Genomic DNA, 22,500 nt, shown 5'->3' on the forward strand with positions numbered 1-22,500 from the left:
CCTTCCATATCTTTGGATGAACATTTAGTGAAAATATGCATTGTGATCTTGCAGCTCGGCGAGTAGAGGGATGTCCCGATCGTTTCCGATCCTGATACCACAATTTCTGTGTTAGCCGATCTGATACCAAATTCTGATACCAGTGTTGTGATCTCGTGTTGAGTTTATAGCTATCTAGCTATATATCTCGTGTTGTGTTTTTAGCAGACTCCTCACTCAAATGTGCACAACTCGAAAGCAAACTCCACATGCCCCAACATTTTATTTACCTGCCATAGTGTCAACCCCTTACCAATGTGTCGGATTGGTGGTTAGACTGGCATATTCGGCGATACCGATATGACCCGATATGTCAAATTAGGGGCGATAGCGATACCTTTCCGATACTGATACAGTATTGGGACATCTCTAGTTTGTAGTGTAGATCCTGTGGGAACTCGATCTACCAAGTAGAGGGTCTAAGAGTGTTTAATGTAATCAATGGGAATGAGTAGAAAGCCTTCAAAAGAAAAAAAGGATGTGTGCGTGCGTACATGTGCGTTTCTGTCTGTTCATGCATATAGGAACGCATTGTTTGTTATAGCTCAGCGTTTCTGTCACTCTGTATCTTTTTATCCATCTGTCAACCTCACTGTGGTTTTAATGTCTGGGCTTTCAGACATGCGATGGAAACACAAATGAAATGGAGAAAAAAAATGCACAGATAGAGTACACTTACAACAATATACAATGGTCAATCTCTGTGGTGGCTGTACGTGCGTGCGTCTGTTCTCTTGTGTCTCCCTTTTGAGAAAGAAAGAAAATGAAATCCAGGGTTGGCGTATGCATGGGGCAGCGGTAGGCCCCATGGTTGCGGTTATAGGACATGTGGAGAAACAGGCCGGCAGAGATGCTGGCGTTGTGGCTCTATAAGCCTAGCAGCTCACCTCCCTGGATTGTCAAAAGGAATCTGTGAAAAGTGAAGGAGGCACAGTCTCTGCCCTCAAGGTGGCTTTTTTATGTGTTCCATGAGCGAGAGAGAACGAGTTAAAGATGTGTGTGCGCTTATATACTTTGTCGTACGAAGTCACAATCCATCGCGTCCACGAAGCGTTGTGGTCTATAGATCGACTATATTCAGACTGCGTCTGACTTTGAGACCACCGCTTTTGGTACAAAAATTGCTGACTGAGATCTTGCGTGTGCGTGTGCGACCGACGACCGTGCGTGCGTCACACACCATGTATTTTTCACGTAGTTCCAGTCTCACTCTGTGGGACTCCTGTCCGTTTATTTAAGCAGTCGCTCACGGGTCCAGAACCAATCATTGCTTCTGTTTGTCTGACCTCTCCCCAGGGAGCGAGGGTCATGACCGCTCGGACTGGACCCTGGGTGGGATGACCCTTAACCTCTGCAGTGTTTCATCTCCGTTAAGGGGAGACGCACGCACACACACACATACACAGGTACATCATAATTTCGTCTGTTGCTGGCTTTTCATAGTTTTCCTCTATATGTCTGTCGACATGTCTGTTGGCTCTGTGTCTGTTTGTATGTCTCTCTGTCTACCCTTTTCACATAGGCTTACACACACATGCACACGGCATGCGCGCGCACACACACACACACACACACACACACACACACACACACACACACACACACACACACACACACACACACACACACACACACGTATACACATACAATCAGGGGTCCCCATGGTGAGTGACACAGCTTTCTGAGCAGCATCAGAGCTGAGCAAATAAACCACTGTTTCAATGACAGCATCCAGAAATCCAGGCCTCCCACACACATGCTTGTCTCTCTCTCTCTCTCTCTCTCTCTCTCTCTCTCTCTCTCTCTCTCTCTCTCTCTCTCTCTCTCTCTCTCGCACGCTCACATGCACACACACGGTATATAACTTAACTTAATATGCTCGCACACAAATTATACAAATACGATGACAGACATTCAGGGATAAACACCCAAATCAGCAATGATATACAGGTTGATTCAGGCCTGCACGCACGCAAGCATGCACTCAATCACACACGCACGCGCACACACACATACAGTATACTGTATAGCCTATTTAAATAATCATTTAGGGAACTGATGAAAGATATTGAAAGATTCAGAGTTTGAGTTGATGACAAATTAGAGAAACATAATGTAAGTGCATGCATGTCTCTCTCTCTCACACACACACACACACACACACACACACACACACACACACACACACACACACACACACAGTGAAAGTATAAAAATACAGGCTGACACAGATCAAAGCTAAACTATACTGAAAGATATCATGAGAGATGTGATAATTCTGCAGTACTTTTCCAGTGCTGTTTACTCTTCAACATGCTAAATATGATATTTCATCATGTGATACAGTACTTACAGTAGTATCTTAGGTAGCACTTGCTATGCATCCCATATACTACGTAATAAACTACGTAGCCAATAACAATTAGACCTACTTGCAGTGTTGGTTCTTTATTTTATGAACTAGTTCAGTTCACATTTCAACATTTTAAAAATGAACTCGTTCAGTTCGTAGTTCATCATTCAAAATTTTTAACTAAAGTTCATGGTTCCAAAAAAAATATTTTTCGTTATTTTTTTAAATTATTATTTTAATATTGCCACAGCCCATTATAGGAAGAAAGTCTGCTATTGGGAATGAACTCCAACCTTTGGGAAATTGGGATTGAAAATGTGACAACTTTTACAATATCTCCATTACCATTTTCCAAATTAATTCCTTATAAAAAAAATTACATTTTGGAAATAATATAATTCTTAATCATTTTCCTTGTTTTTTATGGGTACACTTGTGAAAGCTGCATGCTTTTATTGTGAAGGCAAAAGTTTCTGAATGCTGTTTCTCCTGCTCATCTCCGCGTGCTGAAAATAGCTGATCTGCAAGCTCACAACGCGTCGCGGACACGAATCATTGTGAGCTTTAGATCACCTATTTTCAGCACGGAATACTTTGTACGACAAAGAATAAATAATGTATTGCTGCGCTTCACTTGTCTGTGGGAACTGGAGGGAGATGTATTTTGTTGGCCGTTCAAGGCGATATGGACATATACCAAACCACAAGTTTCATCAGTGTTTGGGTCGGGAGTCGGGATGTTCTGTGTCTGCTGCCTGTCTGACTGCATGACAGGATCATCATGCAGTTGCGCGCTGCGCGCTCCAGTGAAATTCTACGGCTGAGAAAGTTTAGTTAATTTGTGTCGGATAAGGACTTATTGGTTCCGCTAGATATTAAGGCCTGTTTAGGGTGTGTTTTAGCAGGGGATTCGCCTGGATGGATCTATGGAAACACTCACTCTTGAACGAAGTTGAACGTGAAAAAGTGACGTTAACACACGCCAGAAAGGACCGCGTTCACAATGACGTTCATCAAGCAGTACGTTCAGTTCACGTTCACCCAAAATATGAACACGCGTCCAGGTACAACTCTGCCTATTTGTCTCCACGGGATGAATTCAGTGGTCAAACTTGAGTTCAGGGAGGGGGTGGGGGGGGTAGTTGAGGATTAAAGGGATTGTGACATAAAAATAAGAAAACTTCAGACCCCAGAAAATTCACTGAATGTTCAAAGTTTAGGTTTTTTGGGTGTAATTGATGTCATAAAACCTAAAATAAAGGAAATTTAATGTCATGAAACCTTTAAGTGTTCAGAGACATTTCGACAGCTTGGAATTGAACCAGGGACCTTGTGTCACCCAGGCGGCCTCTCTACCCATTCAGCCATGAGAGAACATAGTCATTTATTGCGCTTTTCTATGCTACTCAAAGCGTGCAGTGCTCTTAGCTACAATGGTCCATTCATTCATACATTGGGAGGATGTCAGGCAGGCGTCCTCCTATCAGATGTATTGGATTAGACGTTAGATTTTATGTTATTGAGATTACGAAACTTTTCTGTAGGGAATGTGATCACTAAATGTCACTATACCATAATACTATAAAATAATAACATACATGACAATACAGTGTTTATAGGCAAAGGGAAATAAAAGGCAATGATTGTCTTCAGCTGGGATGTAGATTGTCGGGAGTCAGAGGGGGTGAAATCATGGATGATGGAAATTTGATTGCCAGAGTTGGATAGCATGAAGGATAAACAAACATAATTCTTTCTTTCCTCTCTCTCTTTCTATTCTCTCTGTCCCTTGTCCTCTGTGAGTTAAATGTTTCAGTCTCTGTCTGTCTGTCTGTCTGTCTGTCTGTCTGTCTGTCTGTCTGTCTGTCTGTCTGTCTGTCTGTCTGTCTGTCTGTCTGTCTGTCTGTCTGTCTGTCTGTCTGTCTTTCTCTCTCCCTGCTTGTGTGGGCTAACGGTATTTTTCCCTCCTTGTTTAGTGTGTTTATGTGTCTGTTTGTGTGTATGCATTATTGTGTTGCATGTGGAGGACGATGTGAAAACTGGTCATTTTTCCCGTTATTGTTTCTTCTGATGTGTGCACGTCTCGTTAAAGACCACCAGACATCTACTTTGTTTGATCTTCCGTTATAGTTTGTTTCTCCTAAGTATGTGTTTGTGTCTGGTGTAAACGATCGTTCAGGACTTTGAAGTTGCTTTATTTAGCCTTTTCATTTTCTTTCTTTCATTCCATTTATATCTCCATCATTCCATTCTCCTGTGTTGACAGATGTTCAGGAGGTATTGTGGTGGTCGAGATGGAGACAGAGGAGAAGGGGCAGAGATGAAAGGAGGGAGCTCGCTTCCCATGCTGTCCCCAGAGAGAGAGAGAGAGAGAGAGAGAGGGGGGAGAACGGGAGCTAGGGACGGTGGGAAAAGGATGGAGGTGGGGAAGACGTGAGGGGAAAAGAGGAGAGATTGGAAGAGGCACGCATGTTGAAAGAGGAGTTTAGTTTAGCTCTGAGAGGAAGAAAGACGAGGGGAGCGAAAGAGAGAAACGGAGGGGACATTGCGCGTGCATTCTTATGGTGTATTAGGCTTGGCAGAGAGAGTTTAAGAGCATCTCTATATCTTTGTAAAATAATAACCACAGCTGGGCTGCTGTATGGTGATACTGTACGCCTCACTTACTGTAGGTCTCTCTCTGTGTGTGTGTGTGTGTGTGTGTGTGTGTGTGTGTGTGTGTGTGTGTGTGTGTGTGTGTGTGTGTGCGTGTGTGTGTGTGTGTGTGTGTGCGTGTGCGTGCGTGCGTGCGTGCGTGCGTGCGTGCGTGCGTGCGTGCGTGCGTGCGTGCGTGTGCGTGTGCGTGCGCTGGTGGCTGGGTGGGTTTCAGTTGCCATTGTGGGTTTATGTGTATTTGGTTTGGCAGTGTGTGAACAAAGTGACTTGGACAGTCACTAATCAGCTACACAGGGAACATCGTGATGCACGCACACGCACACGCACACACTTAAAGAGTCAACACACATTCACATAGGAGAGAGAGAGAGAGCTCTGGAGGGAGGGGCCCTCGGCAACCAGAGAGCAGGAAGAGGTGCTGACAGTTTGAGGATGACAAATGGACGAGCCAAAAATAGTCGTTATGGAAATAAAAAAATGCGGCGGAATGTGAGCAAATCAGAAACAGAATGGACGAGATGACGTAAAAGAGAGGTGGCGAAGAATATGGAGGGGAAATGTTTTACGCAACCGCTAACCAGAAATGAGTGCTGTTTATTAATGGACCCCTCTTGAATCAATTTCAATTCAAAGGAGCTTTATTGGCATGCGAAAACATACGTTTACATTGCCAAAGAAAGTGTCAAAATACAATAAATAGTAGTACGGTTGAAAATGCGGAAAGTATATAAAGTTGGAGGGGATACAGCGTTGTGTAAACAGAGCTATGTCACATTGCGTTGTTATACACGGTAATTGTAATACAAAGTACAACAAAGTAAAGTAATACAGGTTATAGGTTTTAAAACAAAAAAAATGTTTTTTAAATAAATAGTAGAAACACTGCTTACACACAGATAAAAAAAATAAAAAAAAATAGGGAGAAATAGACCAAGAGAAGAGGAGAAAAGATTAAGACTGAACAAAAATAAACTATCAGAAAATGTATGATGGAATTATATGAGTGTATAAAATGGCAAGTGGTAGGCTATGCATGGAAAAGACTGACTTTCGGCTACTCCAAACTGTCACATTGTACAGAAAACAGACCTGAAATAGTTGGCCAAAAAACATCTGTCGTACTGAGGACAAGAATCAGGTGTGTGTGTGTGTGTGTGTGTGTGTGTGTGTGTGTGTGTGTGTGTGTGTGTGTGTGTGTGTGTGTGTGTGTGTGTGTGTGTGTGTGTGTGTGTGTGTGTGTGTGTGTGTGTGTGTGTGTGCGCGTGCGCGTGCGCGAGCGAGCGATAGCGGAAGGGATGTTTTACTGGAAAGACTATAAAACCAAGGAAATCCAGTCTCACTTTGATAAAGGGGAGCGGACTAATGTTATTCAAACTATTATTATCCATGGTCACCAGCAAGGTGACCTGTGTGTGTGAGAGATCAAACTGACGTTGGCATTTTTCATTCTGTTGATTCCATTAAAGAAAAGGTAAACATGAACTGGTATGACAGTGTTTCGCCACAGTGGTCTCAGTGAGCATCTGCTTGAGGTTTTGAACACGCGCCGTGCGCTGCTGCACGTACAGAAATTATAAATGCGTGGGAGTGTGTGTTGCATTGCATTGTTCCCTGTGCCTTTATTTTTTTGCATTGTGTATTTTTATCCAGCTGATTCCAATGTCATCATCTCCCCAGTGGCTCCTCTATACCGTCACAGACTCACCCTCTCAGTAACAATACTCCATTGTCTAGTGGAAGGAACGGACACACTGACACATGCAGGGAGGGTTCACTGGAGGGACACTTAATCCATTTAGACCTGAGCTCCATTCTACAAAATGTCTTCTAAATCCTGACAGTTTTCTGAAAAACCCTATGTTTCTATGTCAGTGGTTCTCAACCTTTTTCATGTTAAGGTACCCCAGAATTATCTGTATTTGGCCGCCGACTCCCATCTGAAAATATGTTGTTCCAGTGACTCCCCCAGAAGCAAAGATTTGCGAAAGAATATATATTCAAAGATTTATACCGCATTTTCACGATTTTTCAAAAAATAGCAGACCTTTATGCTCGTAGCGCAGCACTCGGTCCCGCGCTATGAGCTTGTAGATCTGCTATTTTTCAATGGCTATAAAGTATAACATAACGCTTAAAACACCAAAAGGGGTTCCCACCCAGAATGGGTTTTAAGTCAACTGTGTTTATGGAGCTTTCATAAATTCATACTGCTGCTATAACTCCATGTGGCCTCACTGTAGAGTTGATCTGAACTTAGTTCACCTTCTCTGGCACACTGCACTATGAGCAAAATGAGGGTAGCATGGCCAATGGTGGTCAATCAAAAATAAACCCCCAAAACTAGGCCTCAAGCTCCTCAAGTCACCATAAGCACCAACACATACCACGGTCCGTGCGGTCCGAAACGAGCCCACTTTGGTTAGATTTGCTTCCCAATAAAACAAAATCTGTTGAAACGATGTTGTTTTCAACTTAATGTATAGTGTCCAAGCCCTTTTGAACACTGTGGTTAACTGACGGGCAAGGAGGTTTGTTCAGACGTACGTGTGCTCAAATAAACTTCTTAAGCAGTTGAGCAGTGTATTTCACTCGAGCACAGTGGCATGTGATTCTCTAAATCCCAGGGGTATTTGGTTGGGTTTGAACTTGTGCCACTAAACTCGCCAAAGTTGAATGTTTGTTTTTTCTGTCACTGAGCAAATCGGGCATATGATGTTATGTTATGATATCGCGATGGTGTAAGATGATAAGGGTTGGTAAAGCGCCCTTTTCATAAATACGTTGTGACACATTGTGAGCTTTCGACACATTTTTGCACATGTTTGCCTATAATGATATTGACAGTATAGGGACACCAGGCTGAGGGTTTGTGGGTTTTATTAATCAGAGCCATCTAATAGAAGAGTTACGATATAGAGGGGGCAGAAACCGAGCGCTGTTCATGCAGCCTGAACTGGTACAAGCTGGAGTTGGAAATACATTGTTTTCAACGAGGGCGGCGCAAATAAGAGCTATTTTAAGCATGTGTGCAACACAGTCTCTTTAATGTTTATGTTGTACTGTAACTACAAAACAATCTAAAATAAAGGGATTTAAGATCATTAAAGCTGGGCTGTTGCCTGAGTCCAATGCATTTCTGCATGCCTACTTCCGGTCCAGGACTTGTCCCAGTCGTGAATCCCCATGCTCAATAGAAGTCTATGTAGGACTATGTAGAGACATTATAGACTGACCCCATGAAGTGAACGCAGTTTGCGTAACTCTGTCTATATCTAAGGCTCTGATAAATATGTACTGTAACCAATACCAAGTATTAACAAGGGCTTGTGAGTACATAACCATATTGGATCCATTTCCTAAAAAGATAGTTTTAGAGAAGGTTTCCATCTGACAGCAATGGAAACTCTGTCGAGGGGCCAACTTGCGCCTTGCACACATGTAGGCCATACATGGCCTACTTGTGCGCAAGTAGAGCGTGCAAGTACTGCTACTGACTAATGTCTATAACAACTGCTGTTCTAAATCCTTTAGTATGTAATCCAATACATACCCAGCCAATCACCAAATGTACCTTAGTTATGTCATCAGCCAATCCCTGATTGGCCGACTGACAACACCGACATACGCAGCCGGTTACAGTGCTTGCGCACTCTGCTTGCGCAAGTAATTAGGCCCCTAGTAAGCTATAACTCTCTCATACTCTCTGGATTTTGTTTTCAACTTAACTGACTCATGCTCTTTGGGGTGCACTAGTTTTACCAGCACCAAACTCACCGAAGTTGGAGGAAAGTTGGGTCCCGATCTGAGCAGTCCTCCATTCCCTGGACAGTGGGGTTCTGCAGGTCTGAGCTGACTTCACTCACACTCTTTTTTTGGAAGGCTCAATTAAGCAACGTGAGGTTCTAAATGATGAAAGCAGCCCCTTGGTTCTGCCGTTGCCGTATATTCCCTAATTCCCCTTGCAATTGAATATTCCTGATCTTCCTTCCTTCATTCACACCCGGACTCTTCTGGCATGTTAAAACTCACTAAAGTGGGGGAAAATAATGGGTCTGAAATAAATCAAATCAAGGCCTTTTTTATTTTATTTTTCATGCTAGTTTCGTATTCCCTTGTTCCCTGGGTGCTGCTGGATCAAATCAAGAGTTGACTCGCACAACCAGGGGTTCTGCATTTGGTGAAACAAAGCAATGTGTTCAGTACAGTCCATGCCTTGGGTGAGCTGAATGTAGCTCCCATTCATATAATGCCATGTAGTTTGTATGTGCAAGGTAAGCAGTGCAACAGGGAGCTGAATACTTTTTTATTTTAATTGTTTTTCCTTACAGAGTTCTTAAATATTTCATTACAACTTCCTTTATACAGTGTCAGCCCCCGAGATCTATAATGTGAACAGGATGGGCTTGGAGACTGGCCTCAACTCTGACCCTGTGGCTACACCGCTCCGTCATCCTGTTTCTCAGACTTTCCCCTGGTTCTCAGACAAACAAACCAGTTCATTGGAAGGGCGATTAAATCACACATCTTGGGCTGAATCAAAAACGCTATACTCTTCTGCCCCTTCTCCCTGGTCTGTCGAGTCGTACAGAAAGCGTTGTTTTGGAAGATGGGCGTCTGTGTGAACTCAAATAAACTCTACATCTGCCTTCTCTTTTGTCTCTTTTGTGGGCTTTGTTTCATTGTTTTTCTTTTCGGATGTCTTATGGTCTTCAGAACTATGAAAATCTATGAAATTCTATTGAACAAAATGAATTTAACCATGGCATGATTTGGCCATGGCTGAAATAATGTCCCACCTTGAAGTGCCAATATTCTAGATAGAAGACACAACCTATTATTGTATGTATTTTGGTCAATTGTGGAGTTCCATTAGCACCGACTTGTGTCGTCAAACATTGGAACTGGTCACATATGTGAAAAATATGTTCTAAACCACACTTTCTCTTTTCTTCATAGCATGTGTTCACCATGGACCCTACCAACGTGGAGAATGGACGGGGCAAGGTCCCACACGACCCCAACCTCCCCTTCGCCTACACATTCACTGGTATGTCTCTCTGTGTGGATCAAATCTATTCTATAGACAGTCAAATACTGTGTTCATTTAAGTGGCTTTAAGTTAACATTATGACTTTTACTGTGTAGTGCAATAACAATATCATGTGTCATGGTGTAGACTTGAACCTACACTCTATATTGAATCTTCCATTGATTGGTGTAGCATTGTTTATAAGAGCTGTCACAGTTAACAGTGGTAAAATAGGCCATACAGTGGAATTCTCCATGTTAGTTTCTTGACCTTCTGACGGAGATCTTGGCTGTGTTGTGAAAGTTATGATAACCCTGCCCCAAGGCAGCTAGGGGAGATTTCTGTGGGACTGACATGCACGCACGCACGCACGCACGCACGCACGCACGCACGCACGCACGCACGCATGCACGCAGATACATGTGCACATAAAGCCTGCCAGCTCACAAGTTAAGACATCAGAGATACACACAATGTACTATGGACACATAGATACACATACCCTCTCATGTCACACACACACACACACACACACACACACACACACACACACACACACACACACACATAGGCACATTCTGGTTCTGTGCTGACTAGGTTAAATAGTCAGGGTGTTTCTCTCTTTGTGTCATTCTCCATTATAGGTTGTGAAATACCTCTGATTTAAAACAGTGACAAGCAATCTTTAGGTGTGTAATGTGTGTGTCCATTTTGCCTTTTTGCGCATTAATAAATGTATGCATTTATGTTTTATGTCTATGTGCTCTTGAGTGCAAGCAGTGTGGATGTTTCAATATGCATACGCACGCGCGCACACACACACACACATATACACATATACACAGAGCCAGATATTAAATGTGGAACAAATATAAATTAGAATCTAAGGAAGCGCTGAGCTACAGCACAAGAAGATACAGGGATAGTAACACAGAACCGTACACCCAGAGAGACAGAGAGAGATAGTAACACAGAACTGTACAGTGTACACCCAGAGAGTCAGAGAGAGATAGTAACACAGAACCGTACACCCAGAGAGACAGAGAGAGATAGTAACACAGAACCGTACACCCAGAGAGACAGAGAGAGATAGTAACACAGAACCGTACACCCAGAGAGACAGAGAGAGATAGTAACACAGAACCGTACACCCAGAGAGACAGAGAGAGATAGTAACACAGAACTGTACACCCAGAGAGACAGAGATACAGGGATAGTAACACAGAACCGTACACCCAGAGAGACAGAGATACAGGGATAGTAACACAGAACTGTACACCCAGAGAGACAGAGAGAGGGAATTAGAAGAACACAGCGGTGCAGGAAACAAATGAACACACTAGGAGTTTGAGACAGCAAGATAAAGAACCAATAGAAGCCGGTGAAAGTCTCATTCATCAGCCACTGATCCTCTGATGTGTTCCTCTTATCTCTGCCTTTCTCTGTAATTACAGCATCCCTCACACTGAACACACTCTGACTCTGACCGAGCATAAGTACACATGCACTGTCAGCACTTATTAGTGTCTGCGTGCGTGTGCGCATGTGCGTGCATGCATGCGTGTGATTACACACAGGGCAGGGATGCACATGTACAGTATGTATGTGGCAATATATGTATTTATGTCCATGCATTCTTGCAAGGGTTTATGTGTATATATATTATATATATACAGTATATATACACACAGTACTGTACATGCGTGGATCTGTATGCACATCTGTATTCCTGTGTGTGTGTGTGTGTGTGTGTGCGTGTGTGTGCATATCCAGTACTTGTACTCTTGCCAAATGGCACAAATGATAAGAAGGACGATCAGGAATCGTCTTACTCTCCAGAGTTTAACCAACAGACAATCTGTCACAAGTTGGACTTCCATCCAAGTGTTTTTATTATGCTTTAGTATGATGTCTGTCAGAAATGGACTAGTGATGTGCTGCTTTCTTTATTCTCTCCCCCCCCCCCCCCCCCCCCCCCCCACCACAAACTTTCAAAAGGTCACTGAATGAAATGTACATAAATATACTGTAGGGTGTGGACATACTATCTAGTGTGTGGTCTTAATAAAGCCCTAACCACACCAAAGGGTTTTCGCTTCCATTCTACAGTTGATTTTGGTCGACTAAAATGTATTTTGGCGGGCCTTGATGCAATCACATGCCGGCGTAATGACTGATTTTACACTTGCTGAAAATAGCTTATCTACAAGCTCACAACACGTCGTGCTGTAACGCGTTGTGAGCTTGTAGATCGGCTATTTTCAGCATGCAACCAAGTGTAAAGTGACTTATCCTGGATGTCTTGTCCACTAGTCCCTTCCTAACATTTTAGTCTAGTTTTTATTTGTTGACGAAATTGTCAGTATATTTACTCTTAGTTCTAGTCATCATAGCTTAGTTTTCATTTAGTTTCACTTAGTTTTAGTCGACGAAATCAACACTGGTCAAAAGGCCATTCGTTCTATAATGAGGCCAATAATACAGTGTGTGTGTGAGTGTGTGCAAGTGAAAGATTGAGAGATTGCTCAAATTATAACTCACCACGAAGTCTATTCAATTTGTGTTCTATAAAATTACACTCTCAGGAGGAAGTATACTAGAAGGCTTAAGTTCCACCCAGAGTTTCCCCAGACCGTATGGGGATTTGAACTGGCCATTTTCCAATCTCACGCTCACTGATTTGAGACCATTAGGCTACTACCACCTCTGTAGATGAGAGTGATCAGAGCCTCACTGGAGGATGTGAGAGTCGTGTTTCAGCTGGGGATTTGTCTGACCTGCGTTTGTCCTTTTCTCTGTGTGTATGTCTCTCTCTCTGTCTGGAGCTCTCCTTCACTCTCTCTTTGTTCCTCTTGTCTACCTGTGTGCCTGTCCCTCATGGTCAATCTTTCTTCCTCTGTCTGGCCTTTGTCCTTCACTGCCTGTGTGTCTGTCCCGCATTGTCCCTCTCTCTCTGTTTCCTGCTGTCACGATGTGGGAATGATGTGTCTCCCTCCCTGTCTCTGCCTCCCCTTGTCTCCTTCCAGTGTTGTTTTTGGAAGCACATTTTGATTTTAGTTTTAGTCATAGTCTCTTGAATTGGCACATTTTAGTCACCTGGAATGTTTTAGTGTTAGTCTAGTTTTAGTCAACTAAATATCATAAGACTTTAGTCGACTAAATCTACAATTTAGTCGACTAAAATGTATTTTGGTGGGCCTTAATGCCGTCATAATGACTGTTTTTTTCACTTGCTGAAAATAGCTGATCTACAAGCTCACAACACGTGACGCGACGTGTTGGCTATTAGATTGGCTATTTTCAGCATGCAACGGATTGTAAAATGACTTATACTGGATCTCTTGTCCACTATAGTCCCTTCCTAACATTTTAGTCTAGTTTTTATTTGTTGACGAAATTGTCAATATATTTAGTCATAGTTTTAGTCATCATAGCTTATAGTTTTAATTTAGTTTCCATTTAGTTTTTGTCAGTGGAAAAAGGTAGTCGATGAACATATTTCGTCTTAGTTTTAGTCGACGAAATCAACACATGTCTCCTCTGTTTCCCTACAAGGTGGGGAGTTGTACGCCGGGCTGACAGCAGACTTCCTGGGCAGAGACTCTGTGATCTTCCGGAGTATGGGAGGCCGTTCCACCATGAGGACAGAGACGGACCAGAAACTGTTGCATGGTATTGTTAAAAAAAACCCACACAAAATGATTCCTGTGTGTTCATTCAAGAGAGTAAACAAATGGAAGCAAGGTGGACCCGTGGACCAAGTCCATTTGGTTACATTTATACACTTTCAGAGTTAAATTGTATTTGTCCCGTTTCATTTCTGCTTATTGTGTGCATGTTCCCTTCTTGAACCGTCTCTCTCTGTGACTCCCGTCCTCCGTAAGTCTCTTGAACTTTGCTTCCTTCCCTCGTCTCCCCAGACCCCAGGTTCGTAGCGGCCCACCTCATCCCAGACAGCGATGACAGGGACGACGACAAGGTTTACTTCTTCTTCACGGAGAAGGCGTCCGAGGCGGGGGACAGGGAGGGGGCCATACACACCCGCATAGGACGAGTGTGTGCGGTGAGTCACCATGTGATGACACGCTGCACGGTTACATTATGGCAAGGTCATGTCTAAAATGACAAATGATCTGTCTGTCTGCATAGGCTAGTTAACAGTGAGATAACATGCATCTCGTATCAGTGTCAGTCTCTCTAGTGTTGATGGTCATCGTATCACGGATATCAATATGCTTACGTACTGTGATTCACAACTGGCTCAAGCAGATAAGGTCATAATTCATGAGATATCAGAGTTTGGACACGGTCACGTAGAATTAGCAATGGCATCACTGTGCTGGCACAGAGGAGGCTCATGATGTTATTATCACACATTGGAAACCTTTCTCAGGGACAATGGAGACTATGAAAGCTTGCCAATATTTAGCAATGATAATTATTATGTACTTTACCTCCCCCAGAAACGCACGCACGCACGCACGCACGCACACGCACGCACGCACGCACACGCAGCTGTCAGGTGGCTATAGTGTAATTCCCACGCCGTGATCTCACACATGTCACTCTCTCTGTCCCATATTCTTTCACGCAACGACATTTCTTCCGTAACCGCACTGAAAATACATACAAGCACGTCTGCTTGTGCGTGCGCACACACACACACACACACATAGCAGCAGGTGTTCCCGAACAGGCTTCTGTGCCAGAAGTCAATGCAGCACATGTCACACTGACTGTCCTCCTCCTCCTTTCCTCCATACATCACTCTGTCCTTTTCTGGTCCCTTCTTTTTTTCCCTCTTTCTCACAATCCCTTCTTCCTTCTCTGTCTTTCTCTTACACTGTGATGTCTCTCTCTCTCTCTCTCTCTCTCTCTCTCTCTCTCTCTCTCTCTCTCTCTCTCTCTCTCTCTCTCTTCATTATTGGCATATTGTAGTCGTGCTGTCTGTTCTATATCAGGCACATCCAAACACAGTCATCAGTGCTTCCTAATGCCAAGAAAGCAATCACCACCACTGATCCTCATTACATCCCTCCTGTCCATTTGGAGTCCCTGTGTGTAGTTGTCCTCTGCACTGTAATCCTTTGAGCAGAAAAACACTGTCAGCGTTTCCATAACCTCTGACTCTCATTTAAAATAACACATTTTTGTGATATTGATGATGAGCAGTGTAACTCTGCGCCTTGCACCAAAAGTTTTGAAATAATGTAACTTTTATAATTATGTACCAGAAAAACCTAAAGGCATGTCAGCGATTCAATTATTATTATTATATTTTTTTAGAGAGGAGCTCACGCAGGGCACTACTGTACTTACACTATCATAAAGAACTACTGTGTGTGTTGGTATTCATTGTGTTTCTAGATTCTCGGGCATGTCATTATCAGCAACGTTATTTTTTACTGTGTATATAGGTCTTCTCGAGTGGTTAAGAAAGTAACAATGATAGACTGTAGATAGTGCACTGTAGGCTAATGATGCTTTATGTTTTGTGTGCGTGTGTATGCGTGCGTGCTTGCGTGCATTCTCTTCACCAGAATGATGTAGGAGGACAGAGAGTGCTGGTGAATAAATGGAGTACTTTCATCAAAGCCAGACTGGTCTGTTCTGTACCAGGACCTCATGGCATTGACACACACTTCAACCAACTGGGTAAGAAGCGGGTTCACACACACGCACACACACACACACACACACACACACACACACACACATGCAAAATCCCACACTTGCAGACACTGACTGGTATTTGTGTTGGTTTGTAAAACAGAGGATGTATTCCTGTTGACGACTAAAGATGAGAGAAACCCAGATGTGTACGCTATCTTCAGCACCATCAGGTAAGACACACGCACACACACACACACACACACACACACACACACACACACATGCACGCACACTTAGTTTCAGGTTTTTGTTTCTGTCACGCCACGTAGCCACTGGATAATTCATCTATCCATAATATCATCATTCATCATAAAGTGTAAAAATGCTCTTCATTAAATTTTCCCAGATGATAAAGTCCATGTGAATCTAAAGCTCTAAAGATATCTTTGGGGAGATAAAATAAATCCCCATGGCTGAGTCGTATTACTGATCCACGCGCAAGTGCTGTTTTTGTCCAAGTCATATTGGTTTGATTTATCAATAGCAGTCCAATAAACGGTCCCATCCCTCTCCAGTAATGTGTTCCAGGGCTTCGCGGTGTGTGTGTACCGAATGGCTGACATCAGAGAGGCGTTCAACGGCCCCTTCGCTCATAAAGAGGCTCCCGACTACCAGTGGGGAGCCTACGAGGGCAGGGTGCCCTACCCAAGACCTGGGGTGGTGAGTGAACTATACTGGAATACACTATAGACTACTTTAATGCATTATTTTACCACATCTATGAGGTGTTGATACACTGCTAGACATAACTTTCGTATACATTCAGCCTAAGGCGCCTCGTCCACAGAATGTTTTGTGTGTGTGTGTGCTGCATGCCAGCGCCTTTCTGCCATGCATTTATATGGTAAAGACATGCTGTTGTGCTCCTCTAACCAATGCGTCCAGCATTTTTTTTGGCGGAGCGCCCTGGGGTGCTTCAAGTTCAACTGTTGGAGCAACCGCTCATCAGTGTCACATTTGATCATCCTAGCTATGTCTGACAACCCGGTCTTTTTACGGCCTGATTTTGACTCGAACTTCACGACCGCGAGAAGTCCACATGTTCACCGTTATTTCGCTATTTGTGCTCTATATTTTTAGAGCTCATTTAAAACAACAGGGTTGAATCAAAGTGCTGTACACCCAGTAAACAAATATGAAATACTAAAATTAAAACCATTGACAATAGACAAGGGGGGAAAAACACTAGCCTGGTTAATAAACCAGACCGAATCAGCCGTTGGCAAAAAAAAAAATTGCCTGCCGGCGGATTACGGTCTGGAGAGGCTTTCTGGAATTGTACGCCCATTTCCTACACCAGATAAATGGGGCGGCCAAACGGGACACGGTATGCAATATGGGCGGGCTTTGGTACAGTGACTTTCAATGCTTGAGACCTTTGACTGACAGTAGCTCTGACCAATTGCGTCAATGAGAAAATGTTTCAACCCGCCCCCCTTGGAAATGACATCCAAGCTGAGCCTCCCCAGACTAATATCCCGCGGTCCGTGCGATATTAGTCTGGTTTATTAACCAGGCTAGAAAAACACATAGAGGGTGCAACAACTCTCAGTCCGAATCTTCTAAAACCAAGGAGTACAAGGGAGTTTTCAAATGTGATTTAAACACAGCACACAGCATGGGGTGATGATGACATGACATTCAACAGATTATACAGATCCAATGTTTAATAAAATGCATTATATGTTATGGAAGCCGTCCATATACGTTGGTTCTGTAAACACTGAGTCAAATCGTGAATGTTAATTTAACACATTGAACACGATGCATCCATAAGTCAAGAGTTCATTCAGTTCCATGGGTCCAATTGGTTCCATGTGTACAACTGTACACCCTCAGAGGTACCAATACATTCACACAGGATTGTACTTTGTAGTAATCTGGCATAGCCTACTAAATAAATTTAATTATATATATTTTTAAATGAGCACATTTAAAAACAACAAATGTTGACTACTACTGTGTATAGAGTTGTTGGATCTGTAACAGACATCCTTCTAGCTGGGTCCCAATTCTTTAAAATTGAGTTTTTGGCATGGTGTTAGGTATGGGCATAAAGTTTTCAAAAACCATCGCAAACGAGTTGGGCTCAGTTTCACCCCCTAGTAAATAACATACTAAAAATGTAGGAAATAATAACTTCTGGAAAGGCATAATTTTCAAGATTTAAGAGAGCTGCTTAAAATGCCTATGAAGCTGTAAAAAATGATGTAAAAAATCACATCAATTATGCACTTGGTGACAAGTTTTAGATATTTGGCATGATGTTAGGTATGGGCATACTGTTTTCAAAAACCATCGGAAACCAGTTGGTCTCGCCCCCTAGTGGTCTGTTTGCAATGAATCCAATGCTGGCCTATTTAACATAGGATTCAGTGCAAACGGACCACTAGAGGGTGAGCCCAACTAGTTTGCTATGGTTTTTGAAAACCTTATGCCCATACCTAACACCATGCCAAAAATGAAAAACCATCCAGTTGCACCACCTTCTCACTACATTCTGTACTTGATAATAATGATGCATTTTATTAGTACTAGAGCGGCCCCCGTTGGAGCCTCTGCAGGGGTGCCCGTTGGGCACTATAGCCTACTTGGAACGATGCAGGTTGGAAATGCATGCCCCACACAGATATTATGTCCGTGTCCCTTTTATGCCCATATATGGAGTTATTTGTCCGGCATGCCCAAATATGGAGTCTATGCAGACGTCAGAATGATGTCAGAATAGGCCAGCTCCATATATAGACACTGGGCAGGGGCCTGGTCCAGACCCGGGCAGAGGCGGTTCTGGAAAACCGTGGGTCCGACCGACTCGACACCGGGCACTGCACTCCCTGCGGTGGAACGCGTGTGTCGTATTTGAAGTCGGTGGGGCGAAGGGTTCACGAGTTACGTGGATTACAGACGTACACACACACACACACACACACACACACACACACACAGAGACTTGGTGCATATAGTTAGATTACACATTTGCGTTCACAGGGAGTGCTAGCCTAGTAGTGATAGCATGGAATTGCTTCAAAGTCAAGACTTGCGCAATACAAGCTGTTGCACCACAAATTAAATGTGTGATTTAGCAGCGGAGCGTTCCATGTGACGTGTGTGACACGCAGCTAGTTACCAGACCGCTCCATGTGACAGCTGGACGGAGAACAAGATACCATTGTTTTGTTTTTGTTTTGAGGGGAAGAATGTGTGGCAGCATTTCAGCAGGATGCGGTAGAAATGGAACGTGTGCAGTGACTACATCGGTACATTTTTCCAATTACATTTTTAGACATTTTATATGACGATAGAGAGAGAGAGAGAGAGAGAAAGAGAGGAAAAAACAGGGAAATGTCCCGGTGTGCTTGATGCGCAGCCCTGCCAAACCAAATACACCACGACCCCCACTACTGAACCACTGAGACTACTGACTAGTGGCACACACACACACACACGCGCGCGCATGCACACACACGCACACGCATATCAGTAGCCTAAAGTAAACTGAGTTGGTCCAGCTGTGGTTACTGTATACATAACAGTACAGACTGTTACCTGTTTTATATCTCTTCTCTCAACAGACCTCTGCCATGCTCTGTTACACACGCACACATGCACGCATGCACAGACACACACACACACACACACACACACACACACACACACACACACACACACACACACACACACACACACACACACACACACACACATGCACAGACACACACACACACACACACACACACACACACACACACACACACACACACACACACACACACGTCCAGCATGCAATTCCTCTTGATTACCAGGCTAAATGAGAGCCCATAGGAAGGACAGGAGACATTGTGAATAATGTCTGTGGTTTCACTTCCCTGGCTCTCTGATGAACAACTGGACTGGAATGACCCCATGACAGACAGACAGACAGACAGACAGACAGACAGACAGACAGAGTAAAACAGATAAACAGACAGAGAGATAGAGACAGACGGACGGACGGACGGACGCAAAGAGACAGAGAGAGACAAGATGGACAGAGAGTGTATGAAGGGGATAGACTAGGGATGGAGACAGATGAAGAGGAGTGAGAAAGACAGTTAGCCTATAGTATACGAGAGCAAGTGAAAGAAGGGATGGAGTGACAAGGAAGCAATGAGAGAAGGAGCGGTGTAAATGGTGGTAATAGAGTGAAACGGAGTGCAGGAGACACTGTACCTCGTCCCCCAAATGTCTCCCTTTTACCTACAAAAACCCCCAAGCTTTTCTGGTATTTTGTCTGCCCCCACATTATCTCCTTTTTCAATCCTTTTCATCAAAGCTCCTTCGGAAGAGATCCCCTATACGTGGATATTATCTCTCGTCTCGAGTGATCCTGTTTTGATTTCCCGAACGTTTACTCTCCTTATCAGCACTCTGAGGAAACTATTTAGATTGGCTTTAAAAGTGTTTTTGTGTCTCTTTTTCATCACGAAGAAGCTAGGCTGTAATACTTAAGGTAACCCCTCACCTGTTTTCAGATTGACTCTAATTGTGTGGGGACTCAGCGGGGGGTTAACAGGGCTCTCTTTGTGTTGTTTTGACAGGCTCATCTCTGCCTTCCTCTCAGATGGTCTTTACAGTTCATTTGAGAGGGATTCAGCCTCTAGTCCTAACTGGATATCTGTCCTGGCTTTGGGGGTGTTGTGTGTGTGTGTGAATCAGAAGTAATACAGGAACAGAAAGAAAAACAAATCCTCCCTCTCACGCTTGAACCGGCTTTTCCTTTCAGAGAGAGAGAGAGAGGGGGGGGGGGGGGGGGAGGGGGGGAAGAGAGGGCTGGTCAATATGGACTATGCAAAATCCAATATCAAAATATTCCTCAATAATATTGTGATGATAAAAATCACACCCGTGTGAAGTGAGGGGCGCTTTACCAATCCTTTTCATCATCTCGATATCATAACATAACATGCATACAGTATGCCAATTTGCTCAGTTACAGACAAAACAAACTCTGTTCATTGTTAATGGTATTTAATGTTTGTTTGTGCCAAACAAACATTAAACTCTGTTCATTGTTAATGGTATTTAATGTTTGTTTGTGACAAAACAAACATTAAACTCTGTTCATTGTTAATGGTATTTAATGTTTGTTTGTGCCAAACAAACATTAAACTATGTTCATTGTTAATGGTATTTAATGTTTGTTTGTGACAAAACAAACATTAAACTCTGTTCATTGTTAATGGTATTTAATGTTTGTTTGTGACAAAACAAACATTAAACTCTGTTCATTGTTAATGGCATTTATGGTTTGTGTTGGAGACTACATTATGACAATCAATTGATTATTTGAATTCTTCAGTTTAAAAAATAATTTTGGAAAAAAAAACTGTGAGATCAACAAGCTCACATTGTCGTTGTAGATTGGCTAGTTTTACCTATTTTTGAAGATTAAAATAGTTCAAAACAATATCCACTATCACAGATATCTAGTATATTATATGAGAGAGAGAGAGAGAGAGAGAGAGAGAGAGAGAGAGAGAGAGAGAGAGAGAGATTCAAGGTGTTTATCGTCACATACAGACATACAGTATAACTGGTAGTAGCATCATAGGCAGTGGAATTGGAGTGGGATAAATCGGATAGAAGGTAACAGTAATGGCAGTAAAAAACTAAATCCATACGAATAGGCACACGTCCAACAAGCCTGTATAGTCTATGTCTATGTATGTAATAATTCAACTATTAGAAATCCTGTATAGTGGGCTGGGAAGATTGAAGATAGAATGGAGAGAATGAGAGAGAGAGAGAGAGAGAGAGAGAGGATTCAGTGGTAATCTACTCTGAATGTTACCCTGTGCTGTTATATTGTTCAGCTGGTTGATTTGAGCCATTTTTTTCTGTTTCTGTATTTTTCATCATAAAGGATTTAAACTTGATACCTTACGATCTCCCACATCCTCCCACACCGATGGTACTCTGGGTCGGTCTGTCTGTCTGTCTGTCTGTCTGTCTGTCTGTCTGTCTGTCTGTCTGTCTGTCTGTCTGTCTGTCTGTCTGTCTGTCTGTCTGTCATGGATTGGATTGGATTACAGGTATTTAGTGTCTGTCTTTCTCTCACAGATACGTATAGACTTGATACCTTCAGGTCCTTTTATCCATTTTATTGTTGCTAATCTAATTGTGCCGGAGCTCCTCTTACTGTGGGATGTATGTAGAGGCCATGGCAAAACATTTTCCCTGCATTTTCCACATCTCCCAGTTATAGCGAAACCATGAGGGCGATTTCTGCAAAACACATTTGTTTATTAGTCGCACAGATTTCACCCAAATCTCACGCAAATCGGTACACATGATCTCTGTAGTCATGTGATCAAGACGAGTCTGTTGGATTTCTCAGATTCTACACTGATTGGCTAAGATTGTTTTCAGGAGTGGCCTGTTTTGTACAAAATGCTGCAAATCATGAACCGAGTGCAGTTAAACTGTGAGGAAGCAATGCCAATTGAAAATTTAAAATCAGCCTCATGGTGGCGGTAGAACAGGCCAAGTCACATCTTTACATGCACTGATTTGCATAAAACTTTGTATGCATAAAACGTGTGCACACTCCCTACAGCCCATGGAATGAAATCCTGCCTGCATTTTTCAATTCTGCCTTTTCGAGCGCCACCAGGAGGCCCATTTATGTGCAAGTGCAACACTCTTTTGTCCTTCAGATTTCATCTAAATGCCAATCCTGGTGGAGACCTGTGCCCCGAGGGGCACTTAATTC

General features: G+C 43.1%; 1 protein-coding gene across 3 annotated transcripts in view; it reads left to right on the forward strand.

Annotated features, from left to right (window-relative positions):
• The window catches only part of sema3bl (sema domain, immunoglobulin domain (Ig), short basic domain, secreted, (semaphorin) 3bl), a 98,190-nt gene that overhangs the window by 59,628 nt on the left and 16,062 nt on the right, over positions 1–22,500 (forward strand). For all 3 annotated transcript variants that reach the window (XM_083770167.1, XM_083770169.1, XM_083770168.1), the window contains 6 exons: positions 10,004–10,094; positions 13,632–13,748; positions 13,997–14,139; positions 15,617–15,731; positions 15,850–15,919; positions 16,265–16,409. In XM_083770167.1, the coding sequence (XP_083626293.1) occupies positions 10,004–10,094; positions 13,632–13,748; positions 13,997–14,139; positions 15,617–15,731; positions 15,850–15,919; positions 16,265–16,409 (681 nt within the window). The remainder of the gene's footprint in view (positions 1–10,003; positions 10,095–13,631; positions 13,749–13,996; positions 14,140–15,616; positions 15,732–15,849; positions 15,920–16,264; positions 16,410–22,500) is intronic.

Source organism: Protomyctophum parallelum (assembly GCF_964188405.1).
Source record: "Protomyctophum parallelum genome assembly, chromosome: 7".
Lineage (NCBI taxonomy): Eukaryota > Metazoa > Chordata > Actinopteri > Myctophiformes > Myctophidae > Protomyctophum > Protomyctophum parallelum.